This window comes from Mobula birostris, chromosome 31, assembly GCF_030028105.1.
Source record: "Mobula birostris isolate sMobBir1 chromosome 31, sMobBir1.hap1, whole genome shotgun sequence".
Taxonomy (NCBI): Eukaryota; Metazoa; Chordata; class Chondrichthyes; order Myliobatiformes; family Myliobatidae; genus Mobula; species Mobula birostris.
Genome location: NC_092400.1, coordinates 29,730,633 through 29,747,077, shown reverse-complemented (window position 1 = coordinate 29,747,077; position 16,445 = coordinate 29,730,633). Strand labels below are relative to the sequence as shown.

General features: G+C 43.6%; 1 protein-coding gene across 1 annotated transcript in view; it reads left to right on the top strand.

Moving 5' to 3' along the window:
• LOC140190747 (uncharacterized) overlaps positions 1-16,445 on the top strand; it is a 272,758-nt gene that overhangs the window by 238,953 nt on the left and 17,360 nt on the right. The window contains exons 6-8 of the mRNA XM_072247572.1: positions 6,322-6,518; positions 8,436-8,661; positions 11,094-11,265. Coding sequence (XP_072103673.1) covers positions 6,322-6,518; positions 8,436-8,661; positions 11,094-11,265 — 595 coding nt within the window. The remainder of the gene's footprint in view (positions 1-6,321; positions 6,519-8,435; positions 8,662-11,093; positions 11,266-16,445) is intronic.

Below are 16,445 nucleotides of genomic sequence, written 5' to 3'. Positions count from 1 at the left end.
ATTGGGTGTATTTAAGGCAGAGATAGGTTCTTGATTAGCCAGGATATCAAAGGGTATAGGGTGAAAGCAGGGGAGTGGAGATGACTGGATGAAGTGGGTCAGCCCACAATTGAATGGCGGAGCAGACTCGATGGGCCGAATGGCCATCTTCTGCTCCTACATCTTACAGTCTTAAGATTAGAAAGGAGGGCTTCTTCCCCTTCCTTTCCAGTCTTGACAAAGACTCTTGGCCCAAAATGTCGACTGTTTATTCCTCTCTATAGATGCCTCCTAACCTGAAGAGTTCTCCAGTATTTTGTGAAGTGGTTTTTTTTCTGTAAACCTGAAAGGAAATGTTTTCTGACTGACGTGTTCTTTCTTTCAGGATATTTTGGGTGTTACTGGCTGGACAAGATGAATGTCAAGTTTAGGAACAATGCTGCCACTGTGTTTAACAGTCCCATCCTAATTCTTCCCTGTAAAGCTGTCATCACATTTCATGTGTTAAAGTAGTGACGCTGTCCAACCCTCTCGCCCTGTACCTGCTGAACAAAGTCTAAAGTGCAGTCCATGGTTGCATTACAATGAGAGCGGGTCTGTTTAATTGTTGCGGTAATGACTGTGGGTATTTTGTTCTTGAAGCTCAGTAATGACTGTACATTGCTGTACAGCAATGACAGTACTTGGTCCCTTATTGGGGCAACTTGTGATGGAAGGAAAAGAGTTCGAGTCAAAGGCTCAACAACAGGTCCTTTAATTGACCATGTCCACTCCAATCACCAAATATCCATCTATAGTACAGATTGGTGTGGGCATGGATTCCCAACCTGGGGTCCACAGACCCCTCAGTTAATGGTTGGGGTAATTACTGCCTGTTATGCCATTGGTGTTTAGGGCAGCAATGAAGGTCCTCCATCGCTGGTGGTGTTTAGTGCTTCCTTCCTCATGTCAGTAGCTTCTTCTCGGTTTTCAGTACTGTCACAGCAAGTTCCGGGTGGAGACTCACGGATACTGTTGCACTCAGATGTAGAAGGACTCTTCATTGCTGTTTCCGTAACAATTTTGTTTCACCACTCTAGTTTGTGAGCTGAACCTCCGAAACTAGAGGACCGGTGGACCACTCTTAGACTGGCCTCTACCCTTTGACCTGTTTGGCATGGGTGACCATACAAAGGGCCAAAGCATAAAGCCCTGACTCCAGCCAACGCAGCTCTCCAGGTCATTGAGGCACAGAAGCCTTCGCAGAAAAGTTGTGGTCCTCTTGGAGGAATAGTCGAGGTCCCGGACATTGTACACTTTGGCAATCCAAGGGTTCATGTGGATACTTTGTCAATGCTGTGAGACACCTGCTTCGATTAGCTAGTCGTTTAATTAAAACATCTTGGATTTCCTCATTCCAAATTCAGGGAATTAGCCTGGTGCCATGGGAAGACAACTGAGCTTGGTTTCATCCAAGAGGTAAACAAGGTGGCCTTCGGTAGCAGAGGTGGTTGGGAAGGGATGGGTAGAACAAAGGGAATATTTGATAGGGTGAGAAAATATCTTGTCTTTCAGAGGTAGCTCTTTTGTCCAATCCAGCCCTTTCTCACTTTCTCTGCTAACTTCTTGTCTGTCCTGCCCAGTTCCAGTGAAATCTCCTGGACCTGAAAAAACCTTAACTGTTTCTCTTTCTACAGATACTGCCTGACCTGCTGAGTATTTCCAGTGTTTTCTCCTTTGATTTCAAATCTCCAGTATCTCCATTTTTAAAAAAATGTTCTTTAGTTTGTCCAAACCATTTCACTAAACTACCTCAATGCCTCCACAGATAACTGTCAGATGATTAAGAGCGTATTGATCCAGTACATCTTTATTTCAGCCATTATTCTCATGGTACTTGTGGAGGCTGCCCATTTTCAGATGCTGGAAGTTGAGACTAAGATACCTTTGGCTATTTCCTGGCTGCATAACACAGAAAATTGCAATGTTGTACCTATTTATCTAAAGAAAGTGAAATAACAATGAACAGGAGTAGAACAATCGGGCAATATGACCAATGTAATAAAAGCTTTGTAACAATGCATTGAGTTATTGCTAATTTTATACCTTGTGGACAAGCAGAACACTGGGAAAAATGTTATTAAGGATTGAAAGCATTAAGAAAATAGTATCTTAAAACAAATTACAGTTAAATTTCACTGAACTGCAATATAAAAAAGAATAGTGTACGGGGAAACATTTTAGGTAATGAGAACACTTAGTCCTCTTTTATTGTCATTTAGAAATGCATACATACATTAAGAAATGATACAATTTTCCTCCAGAGTGATAGCACAGAAAACAGGACAAACCAAAGACTAACACGGACAGAACCACATAATTATAACATATAGTTACAGCAGTGCAAAACAATACCATAATTTGATAAAAAAACAGACCATGCACACGGTAAAAAAAAGTCTCAAGTCCCGATCGACTCCCAGGTCCCCGATAGCAGGCAGCAAAAGAGCAAATCTCCCTGCCATAAACCTCCAGGCACCGTCAACTTGCCGATGCCTTGGAAGCAGCCGACCACAGCCAACACCGAGTCCATCCGTCTGAAAACTTCAAGCCTCTGACCAGCCCCTCCGATACAGCCTCCCGAGCACCACCCTCTGCCGAGCACCTTCAACCTAGCCCCGGCCACCGAAACAAGCAAAGCCGAGGATTCGGGGCCTTCTGCTCCAGAGATTCCGGTTACCACACAGTAACAACGGCAGCGAAGAGGGCATTTCAGAAGTTTCTCCAGTTGTTCCTCCGTGCTGTCATGTCTGTCTCCATCAAATCAGAATTGTGCACGGTCCCCTACTTGACAGTTTACAGATATCATCACCGAAGAGGCCGCGCGCGCTGTGTCACACCGCCATTATCTCCTCCTCCTCACCTTGATTAACAATTGAAATGATAATCAAGAGAAATCTGGGAATTATGTATTGAGAAGAAATTCGTCAATAATGGTTCATCACAGAAGCATGAAGGACAGATTTCAAACTACGTGAAATGTGTAGATCCGATACAAATATTTTGCAGAACACTGCTGATTTACTGATACAGTGCAGAATAGGCTCTTCCGGCCCTTCGAGCCATGACGCCCCAGCAACCCCACAATGCTCATTAACCCTCACCTACTCACAGGACAATTTACAATGACCAATTAACCTATCTAGTACGTCTTTGAACTGTGGGAGGAAACGGGAGCACCCGGCGAAAAGCAATGCAATCCATGAGGAGAACTTACAGAGACAGCTTGCAGAACGGCACTGGAACTGAACTCCGAGCTCTGGAACACCGGAGCTGTACTGTGGCGCCCAGGCCCAGGAAACTTCTGAATAAGAGATGAAGAATACTAGGAAGTTGTGAAAACTATTAAAATGTATGAGAGACAAAAATGTGTAAGAAAATGGGATTATGTAGGAAGGTACATAATGAACAAACAGTGATAGCATTGTGACTGAAATGTTATATAGTTACTTGTGGTAGTGCTGATGAGGGAAACTAGCATAATAACGTTCAAAGTAAATTTCATTATCAAAGTGTGTGTGTATATGTGTGTGTGTATATATATATATATATATATATCTCAGCATATACAACCTTGAGATTCATCTTCCGTGGGCATACTCAGCAAATCTATAAAATAGCAACTGTATCAGAATCATTGAAAAATCAACTAGAGCGCAAAAGACAAAAAGATGCGGAAATGCAAATATAAATAAATAACAATAAATAACGAGAAGTTGAGATAATAGATAAAACACCCTTAAAGTGAGATCACTGGTTGTGGGAACATCTCAATGGATGGGCAAGTGAGTGTGGTTATCCCCTTTTATTAAAGAACCTGATGGTTGAGGGTTTATAACTGTTCTTGAACCTGGTGGTGTGAGTCCTGAGACTCTTGTACCTTCTACCTGAATGGCAGCAGCGAGGAAAGAGCTTGGCCTGGATGGTGGGGATCTCAGATGATGGACGCTGCTTTCCTATGACAACATTTCATGTTGATGCGCTCAATGGTTGGGAGAGTTTTACCTGTGATGTACTGGGACTGAATCCACTACCGTTTGTAGGATTTTTCATTCAAAGGCATTGATGTGTCCATACCAGGGCGTGATGCACTCTCCACTACATGTCAGTAGAAGTTTGTCAAAGTTTCAGTTGTCATGCCAAATCTCTGCAGACTCTAAGGAAGTAAGAGATGTTCTGGTGCTTTCTTCATAATCGTACTTACATGCTGGCTGCAGAACATATCCTCTGAAATAGTAACACCCACAATAAGTCCCGACATTCGAAGGAAATCACAAAAGATATAAGACTAATATTTATAGTGCCTAATTTCAGCAGCAAGACTGGAATTAGGGACTGTAAATATTAGGAAATCATAATAAAGGCAATAAGGAAAGTTCTTTGAAAATGAAAATTTGCAGGTGCTGGAAACCAGAAATAAAAACAAAATGTTGGGGAAAAAACAGCAGGTCAAGCAGCATCTGTGGAAAGAGAAACAGTCAACATTTCGGGTGCATGGCCTATTGTCAGAATGAGAGAAAGAGATAGGAGATGAGTTTGAGTAAATTATAAATGAAAGAAGATTGATACTGTAAACTGAAAGGAAATAGGCCCTGTTTGAGATGGATTGCACAGATTTACATCAAAAGAAATTAGGGAAGGTCTGGCATTAAAAAAAGGAACATTGCCAAAGGCCTGCCAGATAGATAATGTGATTCCTATAATTAAGGAAGATAAAGTACAGGAAACTATGAATCATTTTGTCTGCATGTTATTAGCAAGGAAAACAATTACTTAATGTTTTTTTTTAAATCTTGTAGGAAGTTATTGGTAGTTGACATAGATTTCAGAAGGGTACTTGCATTACCTGAGGAGTGAGCAGAGTAATGTTGCAGATGTGGTACGTTGGAATTTTGCAAAGCCTGTTGATAAGATATTGTACGGTACACTCAAGTTTAAAATAACAGGATGCCGAATCAGAGAACAAGTAGCAGAATAGCAATTTGAATAAAAATCAGCAGAAGCTTTTAAAAGTACTTACTATGGTGCTGGCAAAAAATACTACACATCTCATGGACCTGGCACAGAACGAAAGAATCGGTCCTCAATTAGATCAAACCAAGTCTCTCTCTGGAGGCTCAAATGACAAGATTCCACCTATCGTACTTTGGGCACATCATGTGAAGACTGGCTTGAATCACTTCTCTCCCCCTCTCTCTCCCCCTCTCTCTCCCCCTCTCTCTCCCCCTCTCTCTCCCCCTCTCTCTCCCCCTCTCTCTCCCCCTCTCTCTCCCCCTCTCTCTCCCCCCTCTCTCTCCCCCCCCTCTCTCTCCCCCCTCTCTCTCCCCCCTCTCTCCCCCCTCTCTCCCCCCTCTCTCCCCCCTCTCTCCCCCCCTCTCTCCCCCCTCTCTCCCCCCTCTCTCCCCCTCTCTCCCCCTCTCTCCCCCCCTCCCCCTCTCTCCCCCTCCCCCCTCTCTCCCCCCCTCCCCCCCTCTCTCCCCCTCCCCCTCTCTCTCCCCCCTCCCCCCCTCTCCCCCTCTCTCTTCCCCCTCTCTCTTCCCCCTCTCTCTTCCCCCTCTCTCTTCCCCCTCTCTCTTCCCCCTCTCTCTTCCCCCTCTCTCCCCCCTCCCCCCTCTCCCCCCTCTATATCTCATATATATCTTGCTATCTCTGTCTCTCTCCTACACATAAATCAGAATATGATGCACCCCACAATGTAATTAAATCATATTACAAATGGTATACAAACAACATGTACACATTTACACATCCTCAGTACTAAAGAAAAGGAATGTCTGGCAGGAAAGGCACCATAAAGCCAACCCGAGCGGATCAGCTCGGTTTAGGACCCATTACGAGAACATACCAGGGAAGACATTTAAGTGCACACACTCACCGCAATGACAGCAGAATGACCAGGGAATGGGTGTGTGTGAGGAGTGCGTTTACCGAGCACTCTCTTTCACAGACTGAGATGGGTCACATCAAAATGGCTTAATGGAGTGGTTGCAGACACATACCGCTTCTTGGTCAATGCAATATGGGACCTTACCATCACATTTATGCAACTCAGGAAGTTCCTGATTAGTGTAGGGAATTCATTATCACAAGAAACAGTTTAGAAGGTGAGTAAGGGAAACAGCATGGTAAAAGGAATGAAGGGATATGTTGATGCAGTGAAAGAATAGCGAGCTGAAAGAAATGCATGAGGAATATTCGCACTGCTGTGATCCTACTGGCTGACTTGTTTGTTTATGCACTGGAAATATTAGATAGTACAGCACGATATCTTTGGTCCTTCTAATTCTATCACCTTCATTTCAGGACAGGGTGAAGCAGTGCTTCGTAACTCCCAACATAAAGGCAAAGGACACTGACGCCCTTGTGCAGGAGAGGGAGCAGATTTGCACGTGTGACGACAAAGAACCATATGGCACCTATGAGGAGAGAGGCTACAGCACAAGTGAGGACACCGAACCATGCAGCAAATACAGTGAGCCAAAGGACTATGAAGACACAATGTAAGAGCTGTGTGAAAGTCATGAGATAGTTAGAGTGAGGATATGTTTACCACGGTTTGAGACCATCGCCTACTGCTGATGTTTTGTTGAACTTTGTTGGCCAAAGTACTGATGGGAGCAAGGCAGAGCTATAGGATGTGCTCTGTTGTAAGCAGCGCTCTTTGAGAATAAGCAAGTTTCCAACAGGCGGTGCATTTTATGCCACCAACTGGGAATAGCAACTCGTTGCTCATTGGTCTTCCTTGATTATGAGCTTTACATGAGTGTTGTGGCGAAGGGATGAAATAGAGTCCTTGTTGATGTGTTTTGGTGAGGCTCCTGATGTGTTGAGTCCTCTCAGATCCTTGAGCTCAAAAACCCAAAGGTGTTAGATTTGGCTCATATCTGTGTGGAGTTAATGGTCCTCTTTACAAGGGAGGCAGAAAGCAACTTTGAATTCTGGCTTTGTGTAGTGAAATGCTGTTCCTTCATGCCCCTGTGGACATTTTACTTCCCAAAGTAAGCTTTATTATCAAATGTCACATATGCCACCATATTGAACCCTGAGATTCGTTTTCTTCTGGGCATACTCAATAAATCTGTAGAATAATAACCATATCAGAATCAATGGAAAACTACCCAACTAGGGCTTTCAACCAGAGTGCAGAAGACAAAAAAAAAACTGTGCAAATACAAAAAAAGAAAAAAATAATAATAGTAAATAATTAAGCAATAAATATCGAGAACATGAGATGAAGAGTCCTTGAAAATGAGTTTGTAGGTTGTGGGAACATTTCAGTGATGGGGTAGGTGAAGTTGAGTGACGTTGAACCCTTTGGTTCAAGAGCCTGATGGTTGAGGGCCCAGTAACTGTTCTTGAACCTGGTGGTTTGGGGCCGTGCGAGGGAATCCAACTTGGCTGTAATGGTTTGTGAACACTCTGGAGTTACTCTGTGCTTATTTTTGTAAAGCTGTTACTGAAGAGAGGGAGAGATCATACCCTGCCTTATCAAGCACCAATGCCCAAGAGAAGAGAATGAAAATGGATAGTGTGTTGCAGAAAATGAGAATGGCGCATTGAAGTTGTGTTCCAAGTCATTTTGCTATTTATGAAATGATTTTTCCAATAGGGCCTACACTGATAGGCCCTGTTCAGATTATTGTATAACTTATATTATGCCTGAGAAGCGGAAAAGTTCTTATGGGGTCCCCAAGTATGGTAAGACCACCTTTGGAGTGTTGTGAGTAGTTTTGGGCCCCATCTCCAAGAATGGATGCACTGGCATTGGAGAGGGTCCACAGCGGGTTCGGGAGAATGATCCCAAGAAGCAAAGGGTTAATGTACGAAGAGCATTTTAAGGTCCTGGGCCTGTGCTCAATCTAATTTAAAAAGATGAGGTGGGCGGGGGGAATCTCTTTGAAACAGATCAAGAATTGAAATGCCTCGAGAGAGTGGACATACAGAGGATGTTTGCAATAGTGGGGGAGGCTAGGACCAGAGGACACAGCCTCAGAATAGAAGGACATCCCTTCAGATCAGGAGGAATTTCTGGAGCCAGAGGGTGGTGAATCTGTGGAACTCATTGCCACATATGGGTATGAAGCTTAAGTCATTGGTTATATTTAAAGTGGAGGTTGATAAGTACTTAATTAGTAAGGATGCCAAAGAATATGGGGAGAAGACAGGGAAATGGGCTTGAGAGGGAAAATAGATCAGCTGTGATCGAATGACAGAGTAGACTTGATGGGCTGAATGGCCTAATTTGTTTCTATGTCTGATAATGTTCCTAAACATATTGACTTATGGAAAATTAGTCATGGGTTCAAATTACAATCTGCAGGAACCAAGAAGATACACACACTTGTTCTAACAATATGAACAGCCACGAGTTAAATTTCTTGCTGACTGGTTTGGACTTTATTCTGTTACATCTGTAGACCAGTGTCGCCCTGCAAGGACCATACTGCCGATCCAAGAAGCACATCATTGTCTTCAGAGGTGACCCATGCCAGTGAGCAGCCATACTCCCTCCAGGAACCCAGATCCATAAGCCGTGGCCTTTCAAGTTGTGAACTGGAGTTGACGGATGACACGGATAGTTCCCAGTCTACCGGCGTAGTCACTCAAGATGACCAAGCTCCTCAAGGATTCTCATTCTTGGAGGTAACTATGGGTGTCTGTTTTAAGAATCAGCAAGGGCTTCAATACTTCTCTGTTTACATTCTCCTTGAGCACTAATTGTTAGAATAGAGCAACAAAGTAGAAGGCAACAAAGTATCTGGATTGTGGTTACCCTCCATTACCTCAATGCTGCCAATAATGATGCTTATTCCAATTTTTTTTAAAATAGAAGATGGAAAGAAGTTAGCCTTTCTAATGGAGAGAAGAGATTTACTGACATGTTGCATACTACATTTGAGACTATAGACAGTCAGTTGTTGTACCATGAATAATGTCACCAGAGAGACACTGAAGCTGGTGGTTATAGAAGTGTTTTATTCAACGAAAAACGAGCAGCAGGCATCATATTGAGACACTCGTGGAGGAAGAGGCCTTCTGACCCAATATGACATGACTTTTTTATATGCTAAAGATCAAAGCTAACAGCAGGACAATTCTATATTTACAACATATCTACAATGCTTCCTTTGAATTACATATAGTTTTCACACACCTCCTTCTTTGCACGCACACTCCAGACACTGAAAATGAACGTTAACCTCCTCTGAATCTAGGCTACATTTATGCATGTGCAGGCATCTGAGTTCTAAGTAGATCAGGAGTGGCCAACCTTTTACATTTCATGCTTCAATTTTTTCACTCACGAGTTCAGATGTGCCATACAATTCTTGTATCCCCATTCAATTCTTGTAAAAATATGTTAATATTAGAACTCGTACATGAAAAAGTTCATCTGAACTCGCGTGTGAAAAAATTGCCACATGGAATGTAAAAGGTTGGCCATCCCTGAAGTAGTGTTTCTTTGTGATTGACCCCAACCAGCAGCTCCAGCCCATTGTTCTGAGCTGCATTTAAAATTTAATCTGCAATCCACGTTCAAAGCCCAAAAATTGGTTGCTAGTGAAATTAATATTTGCTATATATCCTAACCCCAGAATATGCGCTAACGCTCCTATCATTACCATGATAAAATAGGCCAAAATTAGCATGTTTGCCTTCAGGGGAAAAGCTTGCCTGACAAATCTGTAAGGATAGACAAAGGAAAGCCGGTGGATATTATTAACTTGGATTTTCAGGAGGCCTTTGACGTGCCACACGTGCCGCTGCCTAATAAGATAAGAGCTCATGGTATTACGGGAAAGATACTAGCACCGATAGGGGATTGGCCGACTGGCAGGAGGCAAAGAATGGGAATAAAAGTGGCCTTTTCTGGCTGGTTGCTGTTGACTAGTGGTGTTCCACAGGGACCGCATCTTTTCACATTATATGTTAATTATTTGGATGATGGAATTGACAACTTCGTGGCCAAGTTTGTGGATGATACAAAGATAGGTGGAGGGGCATGAGTGTTTAGGAAGCAGGGTGTCTGCAGAAGGACTTGGATTGGGGGAATGGCCAATTAAGTGGAAGATGGAATATAGTGTAGAGAAGTGTATGGTCATGCACTTTGACAGAAGGAATTAAGGCATAAGCTATTTTTTTTAAATGGGGTGAAAATTCAAAAATTAGAGGTGCAATAGGACTTGGGAGATTTTGTGCAGGATTCCCTGAAGGTTAACTTGTCGGTTGAGTCAGTGGTGAGGAAGGCAAAGGCAATGTTAGCGTTCATTTCGAGAGGACTAGAAAACAAAAGAAAGGATGTAATGCTGAGTTTTTATAAGCCGTTGGTCAAACTGGGCTTGAAATATTGTGCAACACACATCAAAGTTGCTGGTGAATGCAACATCTTAGCCCGAAATGTCGATTGTACCTCTTCCTAGAGATACTGCCTGGTCTGCTGCATTCACCAGCAACTTTGATGTGTGTTGCTTGAATTTCCAGCATCTGCAGAATTCCTCGTGTTTACGTTGAAGTATTGTGAGCAGTTATGGGCCCCCTAACTAGAAAAGATGTGCCAGCATGGGAGAGAGTTGAGAGGAGGTTCACAAGAGTGATTCTGGGAATGAAAGGGTTAATGTATGAGGAGAGTTTGATGACTCAGGGCCTGTACTTGCTGAAGTTCAGAAGAATTGGGGGGGGGGGGGAATCTCATTGAAAACTATTGAATATTGAAAGGGCTAGTTAAAGTTGATGTGAAGAGGATGTTTCCTATAGTGAGGGAGTCTAAGACCAGAGGGCACAGCCTCGGAAGAGGGACGACCACTTAGAACACCAAATAATTCCAAAGAATGGAAGGCACAGAATCCGGCTGTCTATCTCTGCAGCGTATGGAGTTTATGCTCTCCATGAGTTCTTCATATTGAATACTTATTTTTGAGGGGAAACGTAATATAAAATTAACACATAATCAGAAGACACAGGGAACACTCAAGTGAGGCAGCATGCGTGGAAAGAGAAACAGAGTTAATATTTCAGGCTGGAAAGACATAAAATTGAACATGAGCCCTAACTGCTTCCCCACTCCTCTTCCTTAGCCCGTGACCACACTGGACAGCTATGCCCAGAAGAGTCGGGTCCAGCTCAGCAGGAAAACTTTCCGTCGGGCACCGACAAAGCACAGGAAGGGAGGCTGGGCAGACCAGGTCGATGGCACAGACCCGTTTTCTGAAAGAAATATGGATCCATTCATGTACAGAGATTCAACAGGTAAGATAAGGTTGGCAGCTGGAGAGCGAAAAGGTCACTTCAAGCTGAATGAGAGTAGTAAATACAGGTGTCCCCCACTTTTCGAACGTTCGCTTTACAAAACCTCACTGTTACAAAAGACCTACATTAGTTCCCTGTTTTCGCTACAGAAGGTGTTTTCTCTGTTACGAAGAAAGGCAGCTCGTGAAAAAAATCAGTGTGTGCCCCGAGCAGCCGCTCTCCCCGGGAACGGCATTCTCACCGGCGTTGCTTAAACACGTGCCTGTGAGCAGCCGTTTGCAAGATGAGTTCTAAGGTATCGGAAAAGCCTGAAAGAGCTCGTAAGGGTGTTACACTTAGCGTAAAACTAGACATAATTAAGCGTTTTGATCGTGGTGAACGAAGTAAGGACAACGTGAGTTTGGCTTGTGAAAGCTGACGAACATGATGTTGAAGAGGTTTTGGCATCCCATGACCAAGAACTGATAGATGAAGAGCTGATGCAATTGGAAGAAGAAAGGATAACAATCGAAACCAAATGCAGTAGTGAACTGAACGTGAAGCAACTGCATGAGATTTTTGCTGCAATGATAAAGAACGACTTTAAATTTGAACGGGTACATAGGTTTAGGGGATATTTGCAGGATGGTTTGAGTGCTTACCAAGAACTGTATGATAGAAAAATGCACGGGGCTCAGCAGTCAAGCAAGCCTTCCACATCAGCCACAGCAGACGACGAACCTCGACCTTCAACATCGAGTTGGGCAGTCATAGGAGAAGATGAGTTGCCTGCCCTAATGGAAGCAGACGACGAGATGACACCCCAGTGTCAAAACCACCCCAACCCCCAGGTCGCGGACAGATACCAATTCATGGAGAATGCAGCGGTAGCCAGGAGAAACACAGCACATCTTTAAGAAAAAAGCCGAAATAAACATGCTAATTAATTACGTGTCAGGCGGCACCTAATTAATTAGCTTGTTTATTTCGGCTTTTTTCTTAAAGATGTGCTGAGTGCCTCCCGGCTACCGCTGCACCACTGCATGCTTCGCGGGTTGGTATCGGGTCGCTGCCCGGAGGGTGGGGGCCACTGCACCACCCAAACTCCGACGACTCAGTCTAACACGCCATCAGTGTGCTCTGCGCTGTCTTCCCGATTCCCGTAAGTGATACTACACTGTACATACATTATTTCTACTTTATATAGGCTGTGTATTTTTACGTGTTATTTGGTATCATTTGGCAGCTTCATAGCTTAAAGGTTACTGGAGAGCGCTTGCGCCATGTTTTTGCCAACAGCGCTTGTGTGAGATTTTCTGCCGACGGCGCTTGCGTGAGATTTTCGCTACGGAGAACAATTCAGGAAATGATTGTGGAAAAGTATTTCTACTTTATATAGGCTGTGTATTTATCATATAATTCCTGCTTTTACTATATGTTACTGTTATTTTAGGTTTTATGTGTTATTTAGCATGACTTAGTAGGTTATTTTTGGGTCTGCGAACGCTCACAAAATTTTCCCATATAAATAAAAGGAAATTGCTTCTTCGCTTTACAACATGATGACTTACAAACCATTTCATAGGAACACTCTACCTTCAGATGGGGGGGGGTAACCTGTACAAGGAACAGGACGAATGGATTCTGCCTAGATTAATCAATGTACTAAAGCATAGTACGTATTCCAACGGTTAATGAATTCATCTGTCTTTGTATACAAGACAGTAGAAGGGGTCCCTTCAGGCTCACCCTGTCATTGAGTGCAAGGTCTGAGCTCCTTAGAGTCAGATCCCCCAGCCCTCTGATCTTTCAAAAATGTATCCATTCCTCAACTTAAATTTCTTTAATGAACAAGCCTCAATAACTTGCTAGGGCAGAGAATTACACTAATTTACTTTTTTTTTGCCAGAAGAGATTTCTACCTATTTAGGTTTTAAATGACCCACCCCTGATCTTAAACCACATCCCCTTATTCGATGCTGTGTCACTAATAAACACATTGTGACATCTACCCCTTGGGATCTGATACCTTTCAATAAGGTCATTTCTTACTAAACTCTGAAAAATGCAGACACAACCCGTTCAATTCTTGACATCCTTGCTATCATCCCACTCTCGTGCTGCTCATCCTTGCAGCGTGCATACAGGAGAGATTTCAAAAGAAGCAAATGGGGGCAGTCAGGACATTCTGTGCACCATATATCACTAGGAGACATTGGAGTGTGCGTAATTAGCCACTTGCCAAGGTCCAATAAGAAGTTAGGCTTAAGTAGAGCAGCCATTGTGTGAGTGGTCCGGTGTTAGAGTGGGAAGTTCTAGCTTTGGCTTAGGGAGGCTTTGGTGAGCAGAAGCAGAGGCTGTAGGCAGATTTTTTCCACTTAATTTTCCTTCCTTTCTTTTTGCACATTTAGAACAGTGGGGATACTCCTTTTCGAGGACACGGGAAGGCAAGGAGAACTCTATTTTTCCTGACGACTACACCTGCAAGAAGTACATCCAGCTGCAGCTTTTAACAGGCCGTGTTGCGGAGTTGGAGCTGGAACTGGATGAACTCTGGATCATTTGGGAGGCTGAGGGATTGAGCAACAGGATATACAGGGAGGTAGTTATGTCCAAGGTGCAGTTCACGGGTAACTGGGTGACCATCAGGAGGGGGAAAGAGGATAGACAGTCGGTGCTGAGTACCCCTGTGGCCATTCCCCTTAATAACAGGTTTACCGCTTTGGATACTATTGGGGGTGGGGGGGGGGGGGAAGATGACCTAGCAGAGGAAAGTTGCAGTGGTCAGGTCTTTTGCAATGAGTCTGGCTCTGTGACTCTGAAAGTTAATGGGGGAGATGAGGCGAGCTGTAGTGATAGGAGATTCAATAGTAAGGAGAACAAACAAGAGGTTCTATGGGCAATAACAAGATCCCTGTATGGCCTTTTGCCTCCCAGGTGCCAGGGTCAGGGACATCTCAGATCAAGTCCACAGGATTGTTAAGTGAGAGGGTGAGCAGCCGGAGGTTGCTGTCCATGTCGGTACCAATGAAATGTGTAGGAAGGGTCACAAGGTTCTGCAAAGTGATTCCAGGGAGTTTGGCGTTAAATTAAAGGACAGGCCCTCCCTGATTGTGAGTTCAGGATTGTTACCCGTGCTATGTGCCAGTCAAGCCAGAGATAGGAAAATCAACATACAAACTCCTTGCAGACACAAAGGGAATTGAACTCGGGTTCCTTGGATTGTAAGGCATTGTGCTAACCACTACCCCCCCAGATCTCCAATTGGGGAATGAGACAGGCAAATAACAGAAGTTTGTGTAGGGGGGCACTTTGAATTTAGTGATCATAATGCCATTAGCTTCGAGGTAATTATGGAAAAGTATTGGACTGGCCCTCGGATTGAGATTCTAACTTGAAAGAAGGCCAATTTTGATGGTATCAGAAGGGATCTGGCAAGTGTGGATTGGGACAGGCTGTTTTCAGGAAAATGTGTACTTGGTAAATGGGAGGCTTTCAAAGGGGAAATTCTGAGAGTACAGAGTTTGTATGTTCCTGTCAGAATAAAAGGCAAGGATCACAGGTTAGGGGATCCTTGGTTTTTGAGAGATATTGAGGCCCTGGTTAAGAAAAAGAAGGAGGTGCGTAGTAAGAATGGACAGGAAGGGACAAATGAGGTATCGGAGGGGAGTATGAGAAATGCAAGAGGACACTAAAGAAGGAAATAAAGACTGGAAGCCTCTCTTGACAGGACAGTCTTCAGATTCCCAGGACTAACCTAGTGAATCCCATTTGGTCTGCTCCAATGTTAATGTATCCTTTCTTAGGTAAGGGAACTAGAACTGTGTGTGTAGTGCTCTGGTTCTGATGTAACCCATGCTCTGTATAATTGTGCACACCTCCCTATTTCTAAATTCCAGTCTCTTTACAATAAGCACCAATAATGCCACTTTCCTTCAGAAATGTTTGGTGCATCTGCCTGCTAACCATTTGTGTTCACAAGGGCGCTTACATCCAGCTTCACTCACTGTATTTCATTTAGAGATGTACTATGGTAACAGACCCTTCTGGCCCAACGAGCCCACTCGCTCAGTTACACCATGAGACCAACTAACCTACCAACCGGTACAGCTTTGGGGTGTGCAAGGAAACCAGACCATCTGGAGGAAACCAACGTGGTCACGGGGAGAACATGCAAACATCTGACAGACAGCAGCGGAAATTGAACTCCTTTCCCTGGCGCTGGTATTGCATTATGCTAACCCCTACACCACCCTGCCACCCCTAAAAGAAAGGAATAACAGGATAGTATTCAAGATTTATTAACCATTCAGAACTCTGCTGGCAGAAGTGAAGAAACTGTTCCTAAATTTTTGAGCGTGGGTCTTTTGGCTTCTTACTTTCTTCCTTTTTTTTAAGCGTGTTGTATCAGACAGTCAGCCATTCTTGTTTGGCATGTGGTGTCAGGACTAACCGGGTCACGTTATGAACGTTTCTGACTTGACCCTTATATTTTTTATGAGGCCGAGTGGCTAGCTCGACACTCAACCCGGCATGGATGGAAAGAGTGCCTGGGCCCAACCTGGATTCGAACTCAGGAACCTTTGCTCCGGAGTCCGGCACTGATCTTACTGCGCCACCAGCCGGCCATTTTAAAAAAACCTTCTTCCTGATGATAGCTTTTTAAAATTCCATTTAAATAATAATATATACTTTTTACTCTCTTACTAGCTCTTCTTTCAGTTAGTCCTGACGAAGGGTCTTGGCCCGAAATGTCGACTACCTCTTCCTAGAGATGCTGCCTGGCCTGCTGCGTTCACCAGCAACTTTTATGTGTGTTGCTTGAAATTCCAGCATCTGCAGATTTCCTCGTGTTTGCAGATATATATTTTTTCATTCCTTTGACTGGTGTCTTTTGACCTCACACTTGCCCACATTAAACTCCATTGCCAGATTTTTGCGCACTCTGTTAGTCTATCTATATCCCATTGCAAAGTCACAATATCCTCATTACAACATGCTCTTCCAGCTATTTTTGTGTCATTTGCAAACTTGAATACCTTACATCTCACCCCTTCTACAGGTTATTAATGTAACTAGTAAGTAACTGAAATCCATGAACTGATCCCTGAGACCAGAAAGAGGATACAAAGATTCAAAGTACATTTATCATCAAGAAACAAAGAAAACTATGGAACCCATTCATAGAAAAAAACATCAAC